The sequence below is a fragment of the Megalobrama amblycephala genome, linkage group LG4 (genome assembly GCF_018812025.1).
Source record: "Megalobrama amblycephala isolate DHTTF-2021 linkage group LG4, ASM1881202v1, whole genome shotgun sequence".
In the NCBI taxonomy this organism is placed as follows: domain Eukaryota; kingdom Metazoa; phylum Chordata; class Actinopteri; order Cypriniformes; family Xenocyprididae; genus Megalobrama; species Megalobrama amblycephala.
In genome coordinates, this window is record NC_063047.1 from 55,116,985 (window position 1) to 55,143,550 (window position 26,566).

The 26,566-nt window shown below is 37.3% G+C and overlaps 3 protein-coding genes across 4 annotated transcripts; 2 read left to right on the forward strand and 1 right to left on the reverse strand.

The window, feature by feature from the left end:
* Positions 1–444: 444 nt before the first annotated feature.
* Positions 445–15,266, forward strand: ttf1.6 (transcription termination factor 1, tandem duplicate 6). The gene is made up of 9 exons (XM_048190079.1): positions 445–1,439; positions 1,592–1,777; positions 6,882–6,960; positions 7,065–7,189; positions 7,296–7,503; positions 7,599–7,685; positions 7,798–7,863; positions 10,402–10,487; positions 14,894–15,266. The coding sequence occupies exons 1-9, from the start codon at positions 770–772 to the stop codon at positions 15,076–15,078; spliced, it is 1,692 nt and encodes a 563-aa protein (XP_048046036.1). The 5' UTR covers positions 445–769; the 3' UTR covers positions 15,079–15,266.
* On the reverse strand, positions 15,175–20,937 carry gsnb (gelsolin b). 2 transcript variants are annotated; one of them, XM_048190077.1, is made up of 16 exons: positions 20,786–20,937; positions 19,688–19,884; positions 19,443–19,597; positions 19,166–19,327; positions 18,916–19,065; positions 18,387–18,476; positions 18,166–18,298; positions 17,768–18,072; positions 17,532–17,665; positions 17,188–17,278; positions 16,737–16,907; positions 16,437–16,611; positions 16,201–16,322; positions 15,872–15,949; positions 15,714–15,774; positions 15,175–15,630 (listed from the first exon to the last, which is right to left on the reverse strand). In XM_048190077.1, exons 2-16 carry the CDS (start codon positions 19,878–19,880, stop codon positions 15,461–15,463), a joined length of 2,190 nt encoding a protein of 729 aa, XP_048046034.1. In that variant the 5' UTR covers positions 19,881–19,884; positions 20,786–20,937; the 3' UTR covers positions 15,175–15,460. The 2 variants fall into 2 exon arrangements, with proteins under 2 accessions (XP_048046034.1, XP_048046035.1); XM_048190078.1 differs by lacking the exon at positions 20,786–20,937 and adding an exon at positions 20,006–20,145.
* A 442-nt stretch (positions 20,938–21,379) lies between these two features.
* Positions 21,380–26,383, forward strand: rab14 (RAB14, member RAS oncogene family). The gene is made up of 8 exons (XM_048190090.1): positions 21,380–21,532; positions 22,242–22,300; positions 22,457–22,510; positions 23,873–24,050; positions 24,172–24,238; positions 24,410–24,497; positions 24,912–24,942; positions 25,053–26,383. The coding sequence occupies exons 2-8, from the start codon at positions 22,249–22,251 to the stop codon at positions 25,228–25,230; spliced, it is 648 nt and encodes a 215-aa protein (XP_048046047.1). The 5' UTR covers positions 21,380–21,532; positions 22,242–22,248; the 3' UTR covers positions 25,231–26,383.
* The last annotated feature ends 183 nt before the right edge of the window (positions 26,384–26,566 follow it).

Genomic DNA, 26,566 nt, shown 5'->3' on the forward strand with positions numbered 1-26,566 from the left:
CTAATATATTTATGAAAAAATCTATTGTTTGACTTTACAATTTTACAATTACTCTAGTGAATAGGGAAAAAATATAATTAGAGAAGGAATCAGCATAGAGTGGTTGTTTTTAATTCAATATACGCATATGTGTATTACTGATGACATTTTATGGTGGTACCCTCTATGGTGGTACCATTTTAAAACCGATGTAGACAGCATTTTGCACACACATCAGCAATATTGAGATAGAAGCAGGTACAGGATGCATTCGGAATAATACTATCCTATATTCGTACATTTGTCATATCTTTAAATGGCAGATATAGTAAGAATAGTGTTATGGGGTGCTATTCCGAATTCAGCTTATGTGTGTGTTATCATATTTATAGGGAAGCTAACATGTTTGTAATGACTCTCCTGTCTGAAAGGTGGCACTATACCCGCTGTGTTACTGAGTGCACCTTGTAATCGGCGATAAAGAAGTAGAGGAAGAGGAGTTCGCGTGGAAAACATTTTGCTAGAAGTTTTTTAGGCGTCGTTGAATTCGCTGTATACGTTACTTATATATTGCTAAGCATATTTCCCTAATCATCGAAGAATTTGCTGTATACTTACATATTTTCACTTTCTTCTTGTGATGGTTGCGTTAAATTTGATTCAAATCACATGTGTGGATGACTCGCGATACACGTGCAAGACTGTCCAGAGACAAGTTGGATTTTTGTGTTTGTGAAAAGCTTGTTATTTACATGTTTTCTGTGTCGTCATGATTTTTGATTTTTAAAGAATGGATGAAAAGCAGTCAGATTTGCGTAATAACACAATTGGCCGCATTAATGAGGAAAAGGTGAAGAAGAAGAAGAAGAAGAGGAGGAAGAAGAGAAAGAAAAACATGAGCTTGCATGAACTCACTGAAAGTTCAAAGGTGCAGACTGAGAAGCACAATGAAAAGAAGCAAAAGAAAAACATTGGAGAATTGGAGAATACAAGTCAGCAGACACCTACAGGTAAAAAGAAAAAAAGAAAATTGAATGAAGGAGGCGAGATTGTCGTCTCTGGAGAGGCTTCAATGGATGGTGGTGTAACAAGCTTGCATCAAGTAAGGAACACGAAAGCACCCACAGCTTCAATCGAATGGAAGCCTGCTAAAGCAAAGAGAAAGAGAGCAAATGTAACCGAGACAAACTGTGATGACATGGCACAAGAAGAACAGTCTGTCATGACGCCAGAACCTGAGGAGGTCCCATACATGAGCAAGGAAAGTGGCTTTCCTGCCCTACCAACTGGGACTAAAAAGCATCACAAAAAGAAAAAGCTTTTGGAGGAACCACTAGTTGATACAAATCCCCTGAATGAACTGAAAGAATTTTGTCCTAAAATAGAATCCAGACAGCTGGATGAAATCAATAAGATGATCATTTATGACCTGCCAAGGTTCAGGGAATTCAAAAAGAAAGGTAGGCTGATTATATCAAATAAATATATAAAATATTGGACTAATATAACTAATTGGAGTAATATTTTTGATTAGTTATATATATTTTATTACACAAGAAATGTATACTGTCCAAAAAGTAATATGTTTTGCTTTTCACTCTTATGTTTGCAGGCATCATGTTGAGACATGGAAGATTCTCTGATGCAGAAAATGAGAGGTTAAAACAAAATGTTGAAGATTTTATTGCTCTCACAGGAGTGAAAGATGCTACCAAGCTCTTTCATCCAAAAAGGTTCCCAGAAGAGAGACATGAATTGATAAAGTTGAAAAAGGTCTACAGGTTTTTTGAAAAGATTGGTGAGTCTCAGTGATCGCATTGGTTTTACTTCCTTTTCTGTAATTTATGTTTGATTTTGTTTTTGAAAGTTCGAAGGTTATTATCCTTCTGCACTATTTAAAATTTTTTGTAGACACAATCAAAGCCTTTTCAGACTGTCAGTAAAAATCCAATTTTTGTGTGTATCCATTTGGAATCCGATCATATTTAGCAAGTGTGAAGGCAAAAAAAGTCTCATGAAATTTTACTAATCTGTTTCAAGTTAAATTCATATGTGGTTTGAAATTCTATTAAAATCTCATCCTATTCAAAGCTGGGTACCACACAAGACCACCAGTCACTGTTAGTCAGCCTGGTTCACACACCTCTTTGAATTTTGAGACCAGCAGAGATGGCAGCTTGGGATAAAGCTACGCATACTAGCTTCCTACGTTTCTGCCACTGGTTCTAGCCGCGGCTACGCATCATCATATTATAAAACAACATTTTAAAACCCCTCCATGCTGTTTTTGGTAAATGTCTACCAATGTAACGTCATTGCCATAGGAAGGGACACCATTTGTAGGGGTGTTGAACTACTCAATCCCTTCACGAAAAGCCCTTCCACAAGGCCGTTAGTGAAGGGTACATGCAATGGCCACTTAGAGGAAATAATTTTTTTATTTATGGTCATGTGACCCAGTGAATACTCATGATTCATTCCTTTTAAAGCTAGATGGCGGGAGAGTTCGAGTTAAACGTAGCAATTCAAGCTGTTGGTTTTTTTGTTATATAGGCTATTTCACACATTTTTGTCATGTTATTATGTTTAAATAAGTTAGAAATGTGTTAAGTAATGCATTGTCCAAGGATGAGATTTTAAAGTTTTAAAGTTGAGAACAGAGAAATACACTCACACACTTAACGTATTTTAAAATATTTATAGCCTAAATGTATATTTATTTGCAACAGCTGTGTTAACAGCAATAGTAAGACATTTCGTATAAACAATTAGCTCATGGACACCGTGCTGCGTTGTCATGGGAACATCCCAATTGAACATAATGAAGAAATTCGTTGCTCCCTTCCCCAAGTTCATTCCAAATGGCTACATAATGGCACACAAGAGCCCTGCTCCCTCAAATGAGGGCTCTGCCCTTGGAAGGGAGTAGGGCATAGGGATTTCCCTTCTGTTTGGAACTTGCCCACAGTTCAGTTCATGTAGCTCTTTTCTAATGAGCTGATAATCTGAGTCAGGTGTGCTAAATAAAGAAGACTTTTAAAGGCTGCAGGAGGACCAGGAGTTATTAAATGGGACAGTCTAGCCTATGGATGGCTGTTCTTGTCACCTAGCAACTATGACATCTGCCGTTGACAAGCAGCAGTAATGTTTGTACTGGACTTTTTTTTTTTTTTAAGTTATATTCAACTGCCTAAAAACAAAACAGGGTTCAACACCTGTCTAAATATGTTCACCTTGGTCCATTTATGTACATAACTAGTATAAACTGTATAAAATCACATCTTGGTAAGATCTGTCAAAATTTGAAGTGCTATATATATATTTGTATCATTAGTTACATTAGATTAAGTGCAAACCCAATACTTGGATTTAAAAGTGTAATCCAATTTTTCGCAAAAAAATCCTGTCATCACAGGCGCACAATGAATTCTGGGATAGGCTAGGCAGTGAAGGATCCATCCGTTATATCGTTCATTGCCTGTGAAACGAAGGACACATTTCGAGGCTGCATTTGAACGAGCCTTCGAATTGGGACCGCCTTCGTCGTGCTGAAGTGACTTAATCGGCCTTTGAATGCGGCCTTCGAAGGATGCAGCCTCTGAATTGGGTGGGTCGCCGGAGTTGAGACCCACTGCAATACACAGTGTGGATAGTCAATCATTTAGATCCGATTCCATTCCATTATTTTTGTATCCAATTTGGATACAAAAATAATATGATTTGGAGTGACCGTATGATAGTAGTTTACCAACTACTGGAGGCACACAAACACTGCACATTTGGGGTGTTTCCCTGCAAGTTTCACTTCTGCAAGTTTCACTCTGTGTCAATTCACTAAAAGTCAAGTTATGGCAAATTTATATAATATCATTCAATCTTACAATATCATGTGACAATATGAATATCAAATAATTGTAGAATGACAGAAGAGAGAAGGACAAAACTGCAGCAAAACATTGACCAACAGCATGGGCCAAATGAAAAATCAAAATAATGACATGGCAAATTAATAGGTAATAGGCAGCTGCTGATATTTGAATGAATGAAAAAAAAAAAAGAAAAATTACCACTTACCTTAGGGCCATGATACACCAAGCCAATGGTAAGCTGTCGGTGAGCATTTGTTGTGCTTGTTTTGAGGTGTGTTCCACACGTCAGTGGCATGTCACCCAGTCAGCATTTTGAATCGGTAGCGGGGCCGTTGGAGAGAGAGATTGCTCTGATTGACTGAGTTTAGCGAACAAGTCAGTGTATGAGAATAAAAAAGAAAATATGATGAAAGCGAGCAAAGAAGTCAAGACAGCACAGACAGAATGCTGTTCTCATATTATGTTATCTTACCTGAGCATTCCAAGGCACGAATATTCTAGGGCTGGGAAAATAAATAGATGCATCACGATTCGTTGATTAATTCTGAGATTTTCCCAAATGTATCGCGATTCTCGCTCTAATCGATTAATCAAACAGCAGATGTCGCTCTAGGCTAGTTTTTAACCACCCATTCAAGTGCTTGCCAAGAAGAGTGTTCTTGCATTCGGCTGAGTCTGAGAATGTACTTGCACCTCCGAATGCATTTATGACGCGAGATTAACATAAACACTACTACTGCAAACACCCTTTATGGATGATTATTTTATAGAAGGTTAAGTGGTGTGTGTAAGGAATTGGAAGCAAGAGGAGAATGGCTGTTTCTGAAGCATGCAGTGCCATCTGCTGTTAAAAACTTAGCTCAGAATTGATTTGAAAGAGAATTGCGATGCATTTAGAAAATCTCAGAATCAATCCACAATCATTTCTCGATTGCATTTCTTGATACATTGATTTATTGTTCCAGTTCTGGAATATTCTTCTCATAACAATATTAGCTGCCAATGGAATGAAGAAAGTGATCAGCATGATTGAAAGATATTGCCTTTAACCTGCTTTATTTACCCCTTTATTTAAGATTTGACACCTTCATGGCTTATTTTATTGCACCGTCTCTGGGACTCTGGTTCACAAAAATTGAAATTCAGTAATTATTTACTCAACTTGATTTTGTTGCCTTAGTTTCTTCTTCCTTTTTTTTAAGTATGCAACTGTGTCATAAAATAATCCCATCTAACTTATTCTGTATTCCAAGTGTTATGAAGGTATAAAGTAGGGTTTTATTACGTGAAAAATGAAAATCTTTACCTTGTTCATTTGAGTGCCAGCTTGCACTAGTGCACCCAAGAAAAGCACACAAGTGCATCAGTTTGAGATATCAGTTATAATTAATATTAATAAAACACAAGGCATACACTGTTTTCACTTCAAGCAAACGCATATATGACAGTTGACTGGAAGCGATGCATACATACATGAACTAGTCTGGTATGTATTACCATTGTTTTGCATGGTTTTTGAATCTGCAACTTTGAGGGATCTGTCTACTTGCATTATCTAGACTTACAGAGGTTCATTTTTCTAATAATGTTTGTGTTCAACTAAAGAAAGACATATCTGTTGGGGTGGGCGATATGACCAAAATTTTATGATATGCAGAAAGTCCTGGCAATAAGAATTTCAAATGGCACAAGAAGGCTCATCCCCTTTCGCCCTTCTCAGTGAACAACTCGTGCTGAGCACTCTTGTAATTTTCTATAATCTGGATGCATCTTCTCTCGATTTTGAGAGTTTGCTTTGCAAGAGGATTATATCTGTCTGCTTCATAATTTGACAAACAGAATTTGTGAGTGGCGTTCAATTAGGTTGTGTGTCTTTTTTTTGACAGTCTGTTGTTACAGGCGCCAACACTGATGCCATTCTGCACAAATGATTGCCTTTGTATGGTTATATCTTTGTTTATTACTGTTACACACATTCATGGTGTAATAATCACAAACAGGAAATTGTCATTGCCTTGTTGGTTTTGCCCGCACAGGTAATAAACCTTTGCAGAAAAACCTATACCAGGTGTGCTATGAGGTGTGCATATTGCTATATATACATATTATTATATTCTTATGTTTCCTCACTTGTATTGTCTCTGCGTGAGGAATCAAATCTAGCTGTAACCAATGTTCAGCTTTCATCTTAAACTGTTGCAGCCCCACCGAGATGTGTTCAACTAGGTGTTCAACTAACTGGTTTTATCTGCACAACATTGGACCTGCAATGATCTTATTCTATTGATCATATGACATGCTGCAGTTTCTCCTTATGTTATTAACCGCTCCAGTGTAGACACAGCTACTTATCTTGCCAGCGCTTGTATGAACCCCGCTTGTATTAGGTTTATGACAGTACCGGCATTGATGCTGTGTCAGACATCAATACTGTAATGGAGACACTGCAATACAGAGATGCCGGTAAGCTGCCATTTTCTTTTCCAGCTACGCTCTGCTTCAGTCCAAAGATTCTGAGGGAATGGATTTTGGGCTTCAAAACAGGTCCCCCGTTCACTACCATTATAAAGCTTGGTAGAGCCAGGATATTTCTAAATATATCTCTGATTGTGTTTGTTTGAAAGAAGATAGTCATACACCTAGGATGGCTTGAGGGTGAGTAAATCATGGGATAATTTTCATTTTTTGGTGAGCTATCCCTTTAAGCGAATATTCACATAGCCGTGAGAGGTTATGCTTTAGTTGAGAGCGCACTGTCTGAAAAGAGCGTAGAAAAACAAGTATCGTCAGGATTTTAAAATGTTGATACGAACTTGGTACCAAAGTATCGGTTCTTATGACATCCCTAGTGTTTACCGGTATGACGCCCACCTCTATACATCTGGCATAGCATGAGGATGAGTAAATGATGAGAGAATTTTTGTTTGTTTAGAGTCCCATTAACTTGTCACATTTGAGTACATATTGAAAATAATAAGAAACCACTGAAAATGTGAAATTTTTGTTGCTTAAAGAATCTGTTCTTTTTCACAGCAGAAGGAATTCCCAGGCCTTGTCATGATGTTTTTGGTCGTGGAAGGAAGGTTTTTGATGGTACAAACTATAAAGGAAGGTAAATTCATTTTAAAATGTCATATATTTGGTTTGAGAAATTTCATCTGCTATGCTTTTAATTTAGTTCTGTTACAAACCATGTTTTTTTCCTTTTCTCAAAAGGTTTTCAGAAGAAGAAATCAAATCATTGCTCAAGTATCACTCATTACATGGCAGTAACTGGCAAAAGATTTCTGAGCTGACTGGTCGAAGTTCTTACTCTCTTGAGAAACGCTTTTCCCAAATTAGTACTGTTCTAAATTATCAAGCCTCTTTTCAAAATTTCCAAATATATAAATATAAATTCCAGGTTTAGTGATGGTTGGTCATTTTGTTTATGATCTCATCATACAGCTAAAAAAACTGGACCATGGTCCATGAAGGAAGAACAGAGACTTTTGAGGGCTGTGCGAGACCATATTGTAACAGTGCTGAAATCAGAGTCTCCTAATAACACAACACCAAAACGAGTCAGTAGAGAAATGCTCTACCAAAAATTGCCCTGGTACAATATTACTCTGAAGGTTAAAACCCGAAATTGGACCAAATGCAGAGAGAAATGGTGAGAGAGTAATTTAAAACACTTTTATATTAAATGGTGGCACATTTTATGTTATTCTATAATAATGTTTTTGAATTTTCACCTTCACCTTTAAGGTTGTCCATGCTTGCTGTACGGATGTCCTCAGGGACTTTATGTAGGGGAAGGAAAGCTCAGGAGGCCAAAATCAGACTCATTAAAGCGTAAGAGATCTTGTTTTTGCATGCTTGCTTAGCTTGTGTTACTCTGAAATGTTTTTCTTTCTTTGGCTTTTACTTTAAAAAAAAAAATAAAAAAAATCATCTATTCACACAGAATGTATCAACTGCAAGTGGAGGATGTTACGGATGTCGACTGGGATGATCTCACGACTGTATTCGGGTGAGGATTATTTGCAGTTGAGGTGGAGCGAAATGGATCTTATCACAATTCTTTTTCATATTGGTTTGTAAGAATATTTTTCAAGTTACTGAGCAGTACCACCTAACTAAATACTCTATTTAAAAAATATAACCTTTCAAGGGAAAAAAAAGAAAAAAGAATGATAGCATTTAGACAAAAGTAAGGGTTGAGCAATATAACCAAAATCTTATTTCGCGATTTATCGTTTTATTTAATAAAAATAAAAGCAAAGACAAACGTAGACAAAAGTAGAGCAATTAATACATTTATAATGTACAGTATATTTTGAAGTAAGAAATACATTATGTATTTCAAGTAAGAAATTGAATAATCAGTTGTAAAATTAAAATACTACATAATTTTTACTGTATGAATCAAATATACATTGATACATTGAAGCTACAAAAGTTCTTTTTGAAAAGTAATTTTTCTTTTTCTTTTGTTTGATTAACATTAATGACACAGCAGCAGGTTTATTAAGCTGCTGTCACTTCAAGAGATGCAGAGATATATTTTACATAACCTTTTGTATTCAACAGTTTAAGCGTAATAAGATGCAAAAGAAATAGTGCAATTTTTATTTTCAGAACTTTCGTGATAATAAAGAACTGACATGTCATGTGAGCATAACTGCAATAGGGCCATTCCGTGTCAACCCAATCAGAGGTCCCTAGCTCAAATTTTTTATTTTGTTAATTTTTTTTTCTGCCATGGATAAATATTTACTGAGTAATCCACTATTTTGTAGAGGAGAGTCAAAATGACAATTTTCATGTAAAATTTAAAGCCAAATTACAGTGGGAGAAAATTATTTGAGAAACAAAGATAAGTAGGTCTATTAGTAAATTCTGTTATCTTTAGCAATAGAACATTTCTTTCCCAATCTCGTGTAAAAATTGTCATTCTGACACCCTTCCACAAAATAATGGATTGCAAAATATTATATATTCATTCATGGCATTTAATATTTTGGCTTTCGTCACTATTAAAGGTGCCCTAGAACACTATTTCACAAGATGTAATATAAGTCTCTGGTGTCCCCAGAATGTGTCTGTGAAGTTTGAGCTCAAAATACCCCATAGATTTTTTATTATTCCATGTTTTAACTGCCTATTTAGGGTGGGATTAAAAATGCTCTGATTTGGGGTGTGTACACCTTTAAATGTGCTCCCCGCCCCCAAGCTCGCGACTGCACTAAACATTGCATAAACAATACTGAAGTTCACAATATAACACTCAAAATGGATCTTTACAAACTGTTCATGATGCAGCATATCGGATCACATAAGTATGGCATATTGTGGATGTTTACATTTTATTCTGAATGAGTTTGATAATGCTGCATGGCTAAAATTACACTGTTGGAGAGATTTATAAAGAATTCAGATGTGTTTACAGACTACAAGCGTTTTCGGGTTAAAAATAAAAAATAAGGACATGGCTCTGGTCTCCATGAATACAATAAGAAACAATGGTAACTTTAACCACATTTAACAGTACATTAGCAACATGCTAACAAAACATTTAGAAAGACAATTTACAAATATCACTAAATATTATGTATCATGAACGGTTATTATCGATCCATCTGCCATTTTCGCTATTGTCATTGCTTGCATGCTTCACAATACCTGCAGAACTTCTGATGATTCGGCTGTGCAGCTCCAGACGTTAATACTGGCTTGTCTAATGCTTAGAACATGGGCCTGCATATGCAAAAGCTAGGGGCGTACATATTAATGATCCCGACTGTTGCGTCACAGTCAGTGTTATGTTGAGATTTGCCTGTTTTTTTTACGCACAAGATTTACATATGAAGGAGGAAACAATGGTGTTTGAGACTCACTGTATGTCATTTCCATGTACAGAACTCTTATCATTCAACTATGCCAAGGTAAATTCAATTTTAAATTGAATGGGCACCTTTAACGTTTGTCTTTATTCAGAACATTAAAGGGTTAGTTCACCCAAAAATAAAAATTCTGTCATCATTTACTCACCCTCGTGTCATTCGAAACCAATCAAGACTTTCGTTCCATCTTCGGAACACAAATTAAGATATTTTTTTTAATGATATCTGAGAGATTTAATTATTTAATTATAAATTTAACACTGTAATATTTATTTAGTAAAAAAACATGAATCATTACAAGGTCTCATATTTGACCTTAATTTTTTTATTTTAGAATTTTTGTCATTAGTTTGGTATAACTATGATATGAGAACCAATTCAGTGAAGACCCAGATTAATTTGAAACTGTAGTGTTTGAAAATTAGAAGCTTTTCAAACAATCATAGATACCCAAGGTGAGATTGCTAGATCCAGAATATAGAAAGAATATCCTCTAAGGAGTTAATTAAGATGGGGTAAATGGCATATGAGTGCAATTACACAGGTTACATTATTCAGGTTCCCAGAAAGTAAGTGGAATAATGCCCCTGCTTGTTCAAGCATGATGATGATGCTGCAGGTGTAAACAAGCTTGGTGTCACATCTTTGTCCTCTGTGTCTCATAGGGATGTTCCTCCAGCACATGTGCAAGCAACGTGGCACAAACTTAAAGTTTGCTATGTGCCAGAGTGGAAGACCAAGTGTTTTGGAGGTTAGTGCTTTCATACACTATGGCTGCATTTTCACTGCAAGTCTTAATGCACAGATCCGATCTTTTGACCATATCCGATTTTTTTTTTTTTGGCCAGTGTGTTTACATTCACTTTAGACACGACTGGTATCTGATATGTTTACGTTAATTCCCACCCAAAATGATTGTCATTGATTGCTTTGCATGCCCATGGTAGACCCTCGGGTTTTGAATGGCCATGCTATTAAAATTATTTTTATATATTTTTATATTTCACGTCGGGTGGTCATGATTACCTGCCAGAATGGAAAGTTAACAGCTATCATATCATGGATGTTTTACAATGCTAAATCTGACTGAACAAATATAGACTGGAAAATAAAGGTAATTTGCGTTTGTTATTTTATCTGCAGCCGTTAAATATATAGTTCTGAAGGGAAATAAAGTAGCCGGTAAGATTACATTTATTTGAATGAATGATAACAAGAGAGCGAGTGAAGGAGAGAGTAGCCTACCCAGTGAAGCTTTTGGTTTATTAAAATAAAAAAAAATTAAAAAACACACAGCGGTCTTTTTTAAATTACCCAGGCAGAGGTCTGTGTGCGCAATTTCTTTCAAGGAAAAAATAGATAGACAAAGTTTCTACCTCAGTAATTAAGATGCGATTTTTTTTTTTTTTTTTTTTTTTTTTTTTGCATACAGGCACATCTGCTTCATAATACAACATTTAAGGTACCTTTAAGTAAGCAAATGTGGTGGCTTGGAATTCCAATGGGAATCGGATACGAGTGTTTAGATGTAGGTTGCATGTCCAGATATCGGATATGCATCTGATTTAAAACCACATTTGGAAGTGGCACAGTTCGGATGCGAAAACATTGGATCTCGTGCGGATTTTTGTGTTTCCACGTGTGCAATATATTCCGATCTGTGTCAGATGTGAGCAAAATATCAAAAAAAAAAATTGGTGCCAGTGTAAATGCAGCCTATATTGCCAAAAGTATTGGGACACCCCTCCAAATCATTGAATTCAGCTGTTCCAGTCACTTCCATGGCCAAAGGTGTATAAAATCAAGCACCTAGGCATGCAGACTGCTTCTACAAACATTTGTGAAACAGGCATGAAAACGGGTCAGGAGTGAAAAAGGTGAGAAGCATATTACCCCTCTAGGGGGGTCTAGGGGCATGCTCCCCTGGAAGAAAAATTTAAATATTCCATATTTTAAAGCATCAATCTGATGCATTTTGAGATGTTTTTTTTGCCAACCTAGGGAGAGCTGGGGAAACTTAACTTCAGCCATGAGTCAAAAATTATTATGGCCTCCTTACTAAGTATTATGAAGGGGGATCGAGGGAAACTTTATTGGTGTCGATTTTCAGTCTCTTGTTAATGATAGGCTTTACGCATTTGTCAATCATCCCCACTTGCTATTTGGGGGAAAAACCTAGCGCTATGATTGGTCGAACTCTCCTTCTTTTGCTGTTGCTTGATTTGAGGACTGCACGTGCACAGAGGCACCAGGTTTTTGCGTAGTTTAGAGTGACAAATCGTACCAGCGTACTTTGAAGTCAAAATGCGTATCCGCTATGCAAATTGCATACAGGTTGGCAGGTCTGCTTATTGATAGAACGGTGGACCACTTTACCTTCTGCCTTGTCAGTCCCCTCACCTCAAAATCTACCTCCTCAAAAACGGTAGCATTAGTTAATAATTTTCCACCAGAGCTTTAGCTAGCTGGCTAACGTTGCGTTCTCTCCTGCTGTGTTCAATGACTCAATTCATCAAGCTGTAGCTAATGTTAGCTAAGTCTGTCAACAGAGCTCCTTTGTAACTTAACTTAGATATACCAGAAAATATTAAAATTATTTAAACCATCCAGGGCCGGATTGGGACTCATTTTCAGCCCTGCAGTTTCATGCCTTAGACCGGCCCACTTTAATTCACGACTGACTATATTAAAATAATGTAATTAAAAACTCAGTATATAAATCTGCAATAGTGCACTGTTCTCTACAGCCTTGTAAATAATTGTGTTTTTCAAAAATATCTTTAAATACCCATGATAGTACAAAAGATAGTACAAAAAATGCTAAAATTTGATATAAAGTTATTTTTATAGTTATATTAATGATTTTATAATGTGAACCATTGATTAATTCTCTATACATCTAGTGGCTGTAGTTAAAAATTCATGTTATTTTAATTTTAATTTAATTAAGTGTTTGCTTTCCAGTAGATGGCAGTAATCGTCCACTAAACCCAGGCACATTTTTCATGTCTATCGCTATGAATGAAATTTAGAAATGTAGATCTTTATTAAAGTGAATTTAACATAAAATTTTGCTATTTCATATAAATGTATATACTTAAATTATTACAAATTGGGGCAAATAAATAAAACATAATACCATAAATCCTACAAAATTGCACAACTTTACAGTAAAATATTAAAGTAGGCTATTACGTTTGTTTAAAAAAAAAAAAAAAAAAGTTACATGTTACAAAATCACATTTTACTCTCTGGTTAAACTAGTTGGACAGAAAAATTAATATTGTTGGCCAATGTGTAATAGCATAGCAAGCAACATAACATAAGTGATAGGCCATATTTATTTGCTTACTATTATTACGATATGAGTAAGCTGCATACATGCCTTTATCTTTTGCATGTTTTCCCCTCTTCCTTTTTATTTACGTTACTTAAATTGGCCTCCGGTGGCTTAGACCTTTTGCCTTACCATAATTTAGCGTTGATTTAGAACTTGTCCCTCTGTCCCTACAGACGTCACCTCATCCCTTCTTCTCGTATACTTTTGAGTGAGTTGTCTTCTCCGAGTGCACACTCCGAGTCCCTCCCGACCAGGTTAATTTACCCACCGAGTGACATGATATCATTGACTTTGCGTGCAAATGAGCGGTAAAAACCCGATCACACATTTGTTTGTTTTTTCTTGCGTGGGTGCCCCGTGCCCGCCCTGGGCCGTCCAGGCCTAAATCCTTCACTGAATGGTTTTTAGGAAAAAGTTAGGCTACTCAGCTTAGTACATTTGGCCGCGTCCACAGTTTCTAGAGCATCCATATTTCAACCCAGTGCCATGACAGTGCCATGAATTCTCCCAGTGCTCCCGATTAGCCAATCCGGGCCTGAAACCATCACTCACCAAATTCAGTCAGGTAAATCGCAGAGGCAAGGCATGCTTTCAGCTTCTGATGGTGGTCTGCATTGGTGATGCAATGCCTTCGCGTTAATATTTCCATGCACTCGCCCTCCCTTCTGGCACGCGCAGCTATTCGCAGTTCATTGAATATGAATACCCCCTCCCCCCAAAAAAATTTTCTCATCGAATCTACACGATTCACGTAGGTCACCTATTTTGGTTTCAAAACGGCGAATTTTGCCGAAAGGTGAGGGATTTTCATGCCTGGTGAAAGAATGGGTTGCTCTCAGGAGCTCAGCGAATTCAAACGTGGTACCATGATAGGTTGTCACCTGTGTAATAAATCCATTCATTAAATTTCTTCACTACTTAATATTCCATGGTCAGCTGTTAGTGGTATCATAACAAAGTGGAAGCAATTGGGAACAACAGCAATTCAGTGCGCAGAAGTCGCCAACTTGCAGAGTCAATTGCTACAGACCTCAAAACTTCGTGTGGCCGTCAGATTAGCTCAAAAACAATGTGTAGAGAGCTTCATGCTCCCAACTTTGTGGGAACAGTTTGGAGATGGCCCCTTTATGTCCCAACATGACTGTGCACCAGTGTACAAAGCAAGGTCCATAAAGACATGGTTGAGCGAGTTTGGTGTGGAGGAACTTGACTGGCCTGACCTCAACCCAATAGAACACCTTTGGGATGAATTAGAGCGGAGACTGCGAGCCAGGCCTTCTCACCAACATCACTGCCTGACCTCACAAATGCGCTTCTAGAAGAATGGTCAAACATTCCCATAAACACACTCCTAAACCTTGAAGAGCTGAAGCTGTTATAGCTACAAAGGGTGGGTCAACTCCATATTAAACCCTACAGATTAAGAATGGGATGTCATTAAAGTTCATGTGCACGTAAAGCCAGGCGTCCCAAAACTTTTGGCATTATAGTAAATATTCCACATTATTGCTGAATTTAGCTTCATACCGTATAGATTATAGAACAAGTTGTAGCTTCAACACTGTTCTCCATAGTGTACTTTTAAAGATGGCTTCTTAAAAAAATTAACAAGGCTATGTTGTCTCTCAAAACTATTTACTTGGATTACTTTAATGTAAAGTTTAAAAATTTGACTCTAGGTCAGAGACTTGAACATGTCTGGTGTACACTAAAAACATTTTTTGATGTAAAAAGGTTTTAGCTAATGCAGTGATTAGAGTATGAATTTTCTACTGAATGTCTTTTAATGTATGTCATGTCTATGATGTTTCTTCCAGACATTGTTGACTTCCTCTATGAGAAAGTCTTGCCAGTCCTGGAGAAAGATTGTGAAGACCTTGATGACAATGAACTGAAGGTTGACCAGAAGCAGAGCTTCCTTCTTTCTGACATTTTTTCTGACATTATTGAGGATGATTGCAGTGACAGTGATGCAGAGAGTGGCCAGAAAGAGGACACTTGAACTATGATTACTTGTACTGGATAATTAGACCTTAAAAATGATTACTTTAAATCATCATGCTAAATATTTCCACCACTGTAGAGAAAAAAGTACATGTTTAAGATGTTTGATAGTTCTTTTATTTTTTTGTTCATACATTTATTTTTTTATTCAAGCATTGAATAAACAATTTGATTATGTCTTCTGGATATGACATTTTATCTTTCTCATAAGGAGGTAAAACAAGGATGAGTAAGGTAAACAATGTTTTGGTCTAGCAGGTGAGAAATGTTAGGTAGTATGAAGTGTTTATAGTCAGCGTGAAGCATTTGCTTTTTTACATTAGAACAAAAGAACACAGACAACCCTGTCTCATAGTAATGGCTAATTACTAGCCTTTAGATTACATTTTCAAACCAGTCATAGCCCGTTGCAGTGGGTCAGAACTCCAGAAGTCATGGTCCCAACCCAGGAACCAGCCTGTGAAGGTGGGAGGTTCAAAGCCCTGCTTTACTGTAACAATGGGAGTTCTCTTGTCCCTACTGGCAGGATCCGATTCAATATATTTGACAGCTAAAGTAAGAAGAAACAAGGATGAAGAAATTATTAGCTAATGAAAACAGCAATGTTGCATAAAATGTTTTTTTTTTTCTCACCTGAAGTCAAAGTTTCACTTTTTTCATCTTCATTAGCTTCATTTCCAATCCAAACAAAGACCTAGCAGACAATGATTTCAAGCATGAAAGGAATTAGATTTAATTTTCTTTAGAGTGCATTTTATTGCAAGTGTCATTTTATATATATATATATATACTTGATCCCAGGTGTCCAGAATCATGATATCATCTGGAGCCAAGTCCTCCTGGGTCATCTCTCCTGGCACCTCTTCAATCTAGATTGGTACAGAACAAACAAAAATTGTGAACTATGAAAGCAGACATTTAAGTGATTAAGTCTCCTGAATCCCTGTGACCCTGCAGAGGTTTGGAGAATGCATGAATGGATTTCATTTATTATTTTCAGTTGACTATAAGTTGAACCACATCTCTTTCATCAATTTAAGAACAATAAGCATTGACTTTTCTGGAACTTACAGTCTTGATTACTACAATTGTTTACATTCTTGGCAACATGGAAACTCACAAGGAATAGTCCTGTCTTGTTAGAGCATGCAAAGAGTTTAGGAGGATGGGTGTCCATTTTGTTCTTGAGCCTTTCAGAGGTGCGATACTCTGCTTTTCCTCCAAGAGCACTCCAGAAGTCATCTATATAGAAATTTGAAAATGATTTGTTCTATAAGGGTTCTTTTATATTTTGAATGCAATTGTAAAATAAATACATTAAAACACTCCTCTACCAAATGACTAAAGTACACCCACTTCCCTCTGCTCCTTCTGATATCTCTGAAAGGTCCACTCCTAAAATGCTACCAAGCCTTTTGGCTCCATTCTTTTCTGCATCACTTGTTCCCTGACCAAGCCACAGCATAGAGCCTGAAGGAGTCACCAAAACAAAGGCATCATTGGAGTTGAGGCTGGAGGCAACAGCATCAACCTGTTTTAGACAAAGTGAACAAATTTAGTCTAAGAACCAATTATGCATACATTTTCAAATGAAAAACATTGACAAAAACTAATCATACAATGGTACAGCTAAAACACACTTTCCTCATGACTTACCTCAACAGCTCGTGTGTGCCCAGCAGTGTTGGCACGCACTTGGAAAAGGCGGACTACAGAAGCCTCTGATTGGCCACCCTCTCGTGAAGTCCCACCCTTGTGCACCACCATTGGTTGTCCTCCAAAGATACTCATAAGGTGAAGGGGCTCTTTGCCTTGAATTACTCGCACCTTTATAAACATGCACATTCAAGCTGGTGTTACCGATTTGTTTTGAAGGTCTATGTCATACAATTCTGCTCCTGGAGGGCCACTGTCTTGGAGGGCTCCAATCCTAAGTAAACACACCAACCTGCAAATCAAGTTCTTCAGGATTGCTAGAAACCTGGAGCTAAACTCTGCAGGATATTAGCCCTCCATGAGCACATTTGGACAACTTTCGGTCTAAAATTTAGTAGACTACATATAGAAGGTGAATGTTGTAATTATTAATGCACTAAGCAGGTGTCACCTGCACAGCACTTCCACCAAGCTCTGCATCAAGCTGGGCAGCTAGAATGGCAGAAGTTCCTCTTTCATCTTGACTGGACTCATCCCCCTGCCTGTGGACATAAACAAAATGTAATGAACCTCTGTAGTGATGACTCATCCTATTGACGAACAGAGGCCCAGCCTGATGGGGCTGAGAGATATTACTCAAAGACCATTGTGTTCTGTTATCCGAGTGTTCTTGTGTAACATGAGCAGACAAAGCCCTTGGCTTTGGACCAACTCCTCAGACATTCAGTGTTTATTTTCCAGGTTCAGGATTCATAAGGACTGAATGGAATCCAAAAGTAGGTCTGTAGCTCTTACCATATATATATTATCTGCCCCTGACGTCCCCCATGCCTATAGGTGTACAGGATGATGTAACTATCTCCTCCAAAGAACTGCCCATGAATGGATGGGTCAACCGGAACCTTGTCTGATCCCTCAATGCGCCAAATCTTTCCAAAGCAATCAAACAACACATTGTCCATTCATTTGTCTATTTGTCTAAATGATTTGATAGTTGCAATCTGTGGCACAACAGTACAAAACACATTTACCTTTATCTCCCCCTTCCCGTCATCTACCATTCCATGCTGAGCAGCCATTGCCTCCGATTTATGCAAAGATGATGCATCAAAGGGCACTTTCTTGATCTTGGCAATCCTGTTTGGCACATAGGCTTGTCCCATACCCTTTGTCTGCTCCGCATCATGCCAGAACTTGAAGAATTGTTTGAAAAGAGGAGTCTCTCCATTCTCAGGGATTATCTGGACCTCAGTGTGTTTAGGATAGCCCACCTTACTTATGAAGTCCTCTGCAGCTTTCAAACCTGCACTCCGCTCTTCTTTATTAGCCTCTTTACCTGTTTTAATAAAGAAATAAAGGTTAAGATTTACTTTTAGGCATGTTTCAAAATGCAAATTCTGAATAAATTTGAATGATCTCCTGAGCTGACCTTTCCAAACAAATATCTTGCCATTGGAACCATGGTCCAAGATAAAGCAGTCGGTGGACTCCAGTGCACTCTGGGAAAAAGGGTTCTCTTCAGCCACCAAAGTGACAGATATAGTCCCACTGGCATTTGACACCTGAGCAATAATGACCACCAGAATTACCCATTTAATAGATTTTTCAAGATAATTTCTTGGGGAAAAGCTAGAGTATAGCTTACTGTACCTTGTACAATTTGGCCGACTTCCTATTGGAAGCGTCAGTCTTGGTGTCTTCAGACTGCGCATCAGGAAGATCAGGCTTCGGTCCAAGAATCTGACAAAATATAGTAGAGCACTCACATTTAAAACAAAATACTTACTAAAGGCTGGAATACACTACATGACTTTTGCCACAATTTGTAGTCTGCAAGAGTCAACCCCAGTTGAGAAACACAGACAGTTTAATCAGAGGAACGATATCAAAAAAAAATGTTTGATATTTTTATATATCTGATTTTAGAACACACATGGTTTTCATTTGTCATGTGTTATTTAGCAATGATGCACATGCCTCTGTGTAAGACTGTACTTGGAAAAACTTGAAAGTCTAGTAGTGTGATCCACAGTCAATCAATCAGTCAAAATCTGATGTTTGATGTCTAGTGTTTTAAGATCTGTTCAGATTTTATAAGTTTTGTAGTGTACTCCAGCCTTAAGGCACTAACCTATATCAAAAATGAGAGAAGCAAACATCTTCCTACTATTATACTAACCGCTAGTATCTTCTCATTCTCTGATCCTTCTTCACATACAAAAAGTTTTGCTCTCCCACAACGTTCATTATCACGAATATCTTTGGAAACATTGGTGGCCTTCAGTCTTTCAAACTGGTTACACTTGGACCCACACCACTGGTATATCTCCTGATGCAAATATAAGAGAAATAGCATGAATAATTGAGATGCATTATGATAAAATGCAAAAGAGAGAAGTAGCAGAACATTCATTCATATCATCTTTCACCTGTCCAAAGTCTAGGATGAAGCAATCACCCTGGTTGAAGCTGGCCCAACTCACAGGTACTTCAACGGCCCGGATTACACGTCTGCCACTCACATGGAGAACTCGCTTCACATTCACTGCACCTGAAGCTATATGTTTGAATCCAGAGGCGACTCCACCTTGCTGAAGAAAAAAAATCAGTTTGATAAGAAGAATGGCATCTGTGGTTTTGTTATGAACCAAGTATCCGAATACATTTTGTTCATCAATGCATTGTAAATGTAATAACTCTGCCTACCATGTATTTAAGGCCTGATTTGAAGTAGCCTACAAAGGTTTTTGACTCATAGCCCTGGACTTCTCTGTACTGAATGGGTTTTCCTCCAAGGAAATCATCCATTTGGATGGTGAAGATAGCAGCTGCCCCACTTTCATCCACTGTGCATGCATCACCTAGAGACACCATTTAACATGTTCATAAACAGGTTTTCAATAAAAGTGCACATAGTGGACAACTTAGATGTACGTTAACCACAGTATTACCAATCCAGAAGTGAAGGTCATATTGTAGACTCCCAGAGTTTTGCTTTATAGTATTGAGGATGAGGTAGGTATCACCTGTGTAGAAGCCACCATAAAGATTCTGAGGGACAGGCACCAAATCCATGTTTTCAATCCTCCATACCTGCAAGCCTGTCTGCTTTCCTGCTTTTTCAAATTCAGGGTGGTACACCATGGTGCTGTTAGAAAAAAAAAAGGAAAAAAAAACTATTATAATAATACAATAGCCATATATTTGCATAATTGTGTTCCACATGGTCTAAAGTTGAAAATAAATTAAATAGAGGAAGGGTGATGTACTTTGTTCTTTATTTCCCATGAAATACATTATCATCAGCTTCCATCAGAAAGAAAAAAGGCAGTTCCTGTCTACATGTCTGGAACACTTTTTCTACATCTCAAAATTGTTCTAATGCTTCCGCGAATCAAACTGCTCTCCTGGTGATGATGCCCCCAGGCATATATTTCCACCCCCGCGGGAAAAAACAGAAGAACCAGAAAGGGCGGGTGTCACTTACTGAAGCATTGCAAAATAGCACAACGCTACTCAACACTTACCGTTCTCTAAGACTTGCCATTGTATGTCAGGAGTAGACAATAGTACAAGTTTAAAGATAAAAAGGTAAAAGCTACCCTGCTGATGTAATCTGACATAAAATGCATTTTATTTGTTACTACAGTGATAATATCATAATTTGCAATGTTTATAGAGATGCTGATGTTTTTTATATATAAATAGGTACTACTGGCCTACAGCAGATCAGTTTGTCATTTAGAATAATGCGTTAATAAATGCACAAAAAATAAATTACAATAAAGCTAATAATAATAATAATAATAATAATAATAATAGTACTATATAAAAATGAAGGCAAACATATATATATATTTTTTGCGCATAGATACCCAAGATACCTGAATCAATTTCGGCTGCTTATAGTGATGCTTGGGAAAGTAAATAATTAATAGCAACATCAGATGCACTGAAAGGTGACTATCAAGAATTAATGCTTCTCTATTAACAAAAACATCATCAGTAAGAATCCATTCGCTTCTTAACTTATAAATAATTAGACCTACCTGATTGTTAAGTCTTTCTTTTAAAGGATTATTAGCAGATGAGTCTGGGACGACAGTTGTATGTTTAAGTGAGTTAAACAGTGAGCTTCCGCAAGTACTGGATGAGGAGTAACAACTTCCACAGGTGCGTTTCATTTGCATATGAAACCCCTCCTATCATTTGAAACAGCTCTTCGAAGACGCGTTTCTTTCAGGGAAGGGAAATAAAATAAAAAAAAAAAAAAAAAAAAAAATATATATATATATATATATTATATATATATATATATATATATATATATATATTAATATATATTATATATATATTATATAAAACATTTATACCGTTTAACACGTTTATTAAAACACGTGTGGCAACTTGTCTCGACATTTTTTTTTTAAATACACTTTGGCTTTCTGACAAAAAGCGTCTTCCCTTTATGCTGATTTCGCTGTTGGTCAGTGCCAGTGTCAGTAAAAAAAGTAGGTGATACTACTTGGTCTCATTTTGTTTAGCCTTTTTTTCTGAAAAAAAAATCTTCCCGATTATTTTTCTCATCCATTTTTGAGGAAGCACTGTTGTTACAGTGTGTGTGTTGTATCTTCAGTAGAGCTGAGTGTAGTGTAGTGTGCTGTTTCTCCAGTAGAAGTCGCTGCTTTCACTGTTTTCATCGCAGCAGCACTTTTAGAGGAAGAAAGCAACCGGACGGCTCACACACGCCGATAACCTACCCAAACCTCCAAAAACCACTTGAATTTATATTTTAGGTAAAGGATACGCACATCACAAGATAATTTCACCATATTTCGTTTCAGGATTGATTGATACTAACGACTGACACTGTTTTTAACGCTTTACGTGCCTCATTTTTGGGAGTAGCCGTTAGCTTTAGCATCTCGGGGTTTGGTTCAGCGCGAGGTCAGCTAAAGCTAACTAGCCCTTTAATGCTTAAAATTAACAAATTTATCGTCTAAAATGCAACACGGAAACGCAATGGCCGCTGGCCTACGCGTTAAAACATTACTTTTGAGCGATTAAATTAGGTGTGGTCTAGCTTATAGCTGTGAAACCTTTGACAGGAGTGTGATTAGCTGATTAGTCAGTCATGGCGCTGGCCGATTGTAGTGCTGCAGCAGTGTTTATGCTGTTTTAGCTCAGTGTCACGTTACTATGTGCCTGTATACATTTCAGTTTACATAACTATCGTGTTTGCTTGTCATCTATACATCATTATTATCCTGAATTTGTCTTGTCCTGATCTCTCACTATCGAGGTTAGGTGATCTTAGGGAGGAAAAGGGAAATGTGACTTAAGACAATAGTAGGACAGTCGGTCAGCTGAGCGCTGCTTGATTGCTGTCAGCGTGGTTTCATTTTGTTGCTATGAATGCTGTATATTTGATATTTGATTTGTTTCGACTGTTTATTAGTTGATATGTCATTTTAAGCTTTGTATCATTTTCTTTGTGCTTTCCAGAGCAAAAATGACGACTGCACCATATAACTATTCCTATATTTTCAAATATATCATTATTGGTAAGTGAGTCTCTTCTCTCTCTCTCTATCTCTCTGTCTATATATATATATATATATGTATGTGTGTGTGTGTTATATAGATGTTGCATAATATGTAATGAATGTTTGGACATTTGGTTTGGCTCAAATAGGTGTGATTGTTTGATGTCTTTATAGGTGACATGGGGGTTGGAAAGTCATGTTTACTGCACCAGTTCACAGAAAAGAAATGTAAGTGCCCAAAGGTGGTATGAATTACACTAAAATAAGGAATCCTTAACAGTACTTATTGAGGCACAGGCTAATCTATATACGATTTTGTCTTGAAACTGGAATTTCTAACTTCTATACAATATGCGCATTCATATTACTTCACAAAGTGACATCATATTTCTTTACACAGTCACATCGCCAATGCCTGCCATGCATAATACAGCATTTTTGTCATTTACACGGATCCATGTGAACAGGGATCGTTTTGATTCGTCTGTACGCAAAGGAAAAACTTAATCCCCCGGTTTCACAGACAAAGCTTAATTTAGTCCTAGACTAAAATGCATGTTTGAGCTGTTTTAACTGAAAGAAACTTGCAGTGACACATCTTAAAATATGCCACTGCCATTGGTTTGTCTCAAGAGGCACACTAGGGTATGTTTATAAAAGCTACTTAAAAACCCTAAATGAAATAAGACTTAATCCTGGCTTAGCCTAAGCCCTGTCTGTGAAACCGGCCCAATATCTTAATATCTTCACTTGCGAGAGTTAAACCCTCAAATCTTTTATTTTGGTGGAGAACTGTAGGGAAGCCCCTTTAAAGGTGCAGTGTGACAAAGATGTCGTCGTCTGAGACAGCGGAGAGTAGCCAGTCAAGCAAACACACTCTGTAGAGCATTTTGTCCATTTAGGGCTACTGTACAAACATGTTGGTGCAAAATGGTGACTTAACATGTAAGGGGTGTATGTAATTAGAAATGGCTCATTCTAAGGTAATAAAAACATAACAGTTCATTTATGTAAGGTCTTTATACACCACTGAAAACATAGTTATGTATATTATATCGCATTTCTGTCAAAAGATCCACCTAAAATTTACACATTGCACATCAAGTTTTTGTGACAACGGGTTTGCTAACACTTCCAATTTCAAATCTCGTTGAAATGCTGCAATCATCTGTCCACAAAAATGGAGATTACGTGTATATGTTACTTGCATGTTGCATTGTTAAAATCATGCAAAGAGCACATGCAAAGCTGGAGTTTGCAGCATTTACTGTGAACAAGCTGCTCTGAGATGCTGAAAACACCAGATTATGAGCTACTTGTGTGTAAGAACACAGTGCCATGCTCTGAAACACAACAGAGAGCAGAGAGACCGAGATAATCACAGCTGGTATCGGTGTATAGATGAGGCAGAAAAAGAGTATTGAAAGACAATTTCAGTATCTGTGTATAAAAAAGATGTATATTTTTGACCACATAAATGTTATCCTTTTTATGTTGATTATTGATTGCAAAGCTTTTGTCATTATTTTAAACAAAGAGGCTTCAAAAAAGTTATTTTACTTGAATAACTTCTACTTTGTATCTTTTTAGTTATGGCTGACTGTCCTCATACAATTGGTGTTGAGTTTGGCACACGGATAATTGAAGTGAGCGGGCAGAAGGTGAAGCTTCAGATTTGGGACACGGCAGGGCAGGAGAGATTCCGTGCTGTCACACGCAGCTACTACAGAGGAGCCGCCGGGGCCCTCATGGTGTATGACATCACCAGGTAGACCAATATTCTGCTCTGTTCACATTGAGGTTACATGTTTAATGCTTTTTTTTTTTAAATGCACTTGTTATTAAATAAGCCACAAGGAACATATGTAATTCTTGTTGTTTTTTTGCAGGCGAAGCACGTACAACCACCTCAGCAGCTGGCTGACTGATGCCAGGAATCTCACCAACCCCAATACTGTAAGTTCATTCAGTTTAACAGTAATTTAAGTCCAAACTTAGTACACATGATACTTTGAAATTTCTACTCAAGTAAATGGTGTTGGGGCTTCATACATATTTTAAGAGCAGATGTGGTTTGCACGAAGATTAAATTTGAGCCTATGTAAGACAATGTGAATCTTTCCTCAGGTGATCATTCTAATTGGTAACAAAGCAGACCTAGAAGCCCAGCGTGATGTCACATATGAAGAGGCCAAGCAGTTTGCTGAAGAAAATGGTAAGGTGGTTGTAATTTAAACGAATAAATGATTATTAACATCTTTAAATCTAAATCATCCAATCATATTTCTTTGTTTCCCTCAATAACTAATGTTTTTATTGAACATACAGTTATTGCATATAGAACAAAACGTCTGGAATAACAGAACGACTAGTGGTAAATTTTATATAATAAATGAACCTTGTTCATTTTATATCAATAAAAAGTTTTAAAACAAGCAGTCATAATTACAGACAAAATACTGGAAATATCTATAGTGAAATATATGAGCTTGATGGGCTTCCATTTATTTTTGTTGTTAACTGAATAACGATAAAAGTTATAATGTGGTTCACTGTTGAATTGACTGCAAGGCTAATACATTGCCAGACACCCTACACTCACTTTCACATCTACAATCTTTTCAAACAGGTTTGTTATTCCTTGAGGCAAGCGCAAAAACGTAAGTGGCCTTTAGAACATCTGCCATCAGAGTGTACGCACGTAATTTGTAAAATGCCTAGTGTGATATTTCAGTTCTCTTTAGCATCTCTGCCTATGTCCATCCAACAGAGGTGAGAATGTGGAGGATGCTTTCCTTGAAGCTGCAAAGAAGATCTACCAGAACATTCAAGACGGCAGCCTGGACCTGAACGCTGCCGAATCAGGGGTCCAGCATAAGCCTACCGCACCCCAGGGTGGGCGGCTCAGCAGCGACGCACAGCCTCAGAAGGAGGGCTGCAGCTGTTAATGACCATGGAGACTTCACTCTCTCTCTTTCTCTATTACCCCCCCCCCAGATCTCACCTCTGCCTCCCTCTGTGTCTAAATGTCTCTCCCCTTCCAGTATGATTGCTCATGGAGACTGGGGCCAGATGGCTTCTGCGTGATGGAGTTGTAATATAATTCATGCTCTCTTCTTTCCCACCTCCCCTTCTGTCTTCCCTCACTTGTTTTGCTTGTTTCTCATACGCACACATCCCAGTGCTCCCATTAAGCACTCATGGGAGGACAGCTCCTCCGCTGAACACTAATCCTGAAGAGAGAAGATGATTGTCGATAAACTGAAGAAATGCTGGGTTTATCCTTTACAGACGTGATGTGCATAACTATAAACTAAACATCTCATGTACAGGAGCTGTCTGAATATTAGAGTAATGTAAATGAAATGGAAATATTGGCAAACGTTATTCGTGTTGAAGTGATCAGGAGGACATGCATCAACATTGTATGTAACATTTTGTTAAAAATCTAAAACTGAAATATTGTATTCTGTTTTAAATTAGAGTTTTTGCAGTTCACATCCAATCACCAAATATTTATCCCTGTTTGTACCTATTCAGGAAATAATATACATGTACTATACAAGATTAGTATTGTTTTGAGAAGAATCTCAATGGAAGGTCCATTGTAAAAAAAAAAAAAAAAAAAAATCATCTTTGGTCGTTTCAGACGCAGTTATTTTAACTTAGTAACTGTTATAGTAATATATTGAAGAGAATGGGACGTATTTTATGTCCTGAAGAATGTTTTCCGCACTTTGCAGTTTTGATTTGGTTTTTCCGAGGGCCTGGAGCTGGTTAAGTCTGAGAGGTTTCAGATCCCCTTTGGTCTGTTTTTGAGCATCTGTAATATTTCGACATCACAATAGCTTAAGAAACAGACCAGCAGGAGAAACGTACCAAATCTTCAGGCCCTGCAAATCGTCATCATATCAAGATAGTCATATTGTTTTTACATTGATAATTTCAGTTGCCTTATGATTTGCTTTTGTTCACTCTGATGTGCTGCCCATTTTATTCATAATCCTCTTGTAGCTTTTATCGAAAGAATTCCAGCAATTCACTTGTAATAGATATTTTGCCTTTTCAAAACATTCCATTAAATTGATTTCCAAACACTGATCATCTTTTGCGCTGAGCTGAGTTTCTTGAAGGTTTCTTAAGCATGATGCACGATAGTACTGCTTTTACAGGCATCATGGTTCCCCCCCCCCGATCCAAAGCGAGTTATTAACACCCTACAATTTATGAATATATAACAAACAGGCCACCACAGCATGAGAAATATCATTGTGGGAAATTTGG

What these genes read in the sequence shown, in the direction of transcription:
- ttf1.6 (XM_048190079.1), top strand. Translation starts at nt 770, where the DNA reads ATGGATGAAAAGCAGTCAGATTTGCGTAATAACACAATTGGCCGCATT. An exon ending in CAGGGAATTCAAAAAGAAAG is followed by an intron (nt 1,440 to 1,591) that starts GTAGGCTGATTA and finishes TTATGTTTGCAG; the next exon opens with GCATCATGTTGAGACATGGA. An exon ending in ACCAAATGCAGAGAGAAATG is followed by an intron (nt 7,504 to 7,598) that starts GTGAGAGAGTAA and finishes TTCACCTTTAAG; the next exon opens with GTTGTCCATGCTTGCTGTAC.
- gsnb (XM_048190077.1), bottom strand. Translation starts at nt 19,880, where the DNA reads ATGGTGTACCACCCTGAATTTGAAAAAGCAGGAAAGCAGACAGGCTTG. An exon ending in GGGCAGATAATATATATATG is followed by an intron (nt 17,279 to 17,531) that starts GTAAGAGCTACA and finishes TTATGTCCACAG; the next exon opens with GCAGGGGGATGAGTCCAGTC. An exon ending in ACAAGACAGGACTATTCCTT is followed by an intron (nt 15,950 to 16,200) that starts GTGAGTTTCCAT and finishes GTACCAATCTAG; the next exon opens with ATTGAAGAGGTGCCAGGAGA.
- rab14 (XM_048190090.1), top strand. Translation starts at nt 22,249, where the DNA reads ATGACGACTGCACCATATAACTATTCCTATATTTTCAAATATATCATT. An exon ending in TTTCAAATATATCATTATTG is followed by an intron (nt 22,301 to 22,456) that starts GTAAGTGAGTCT and finishes ATGTCTTTATAG; the next exon opens with GTGACATGGGGGTTGGAAAG. An exon ending in ATGGTGTATGACATCACCAG is followed by an intron (nt 24,051 to 24,171) that starts GTAGACCAATAT and finishes GTTTTTTTGCAG; the next exon opens with GCGAAGCACGTACAACCACC.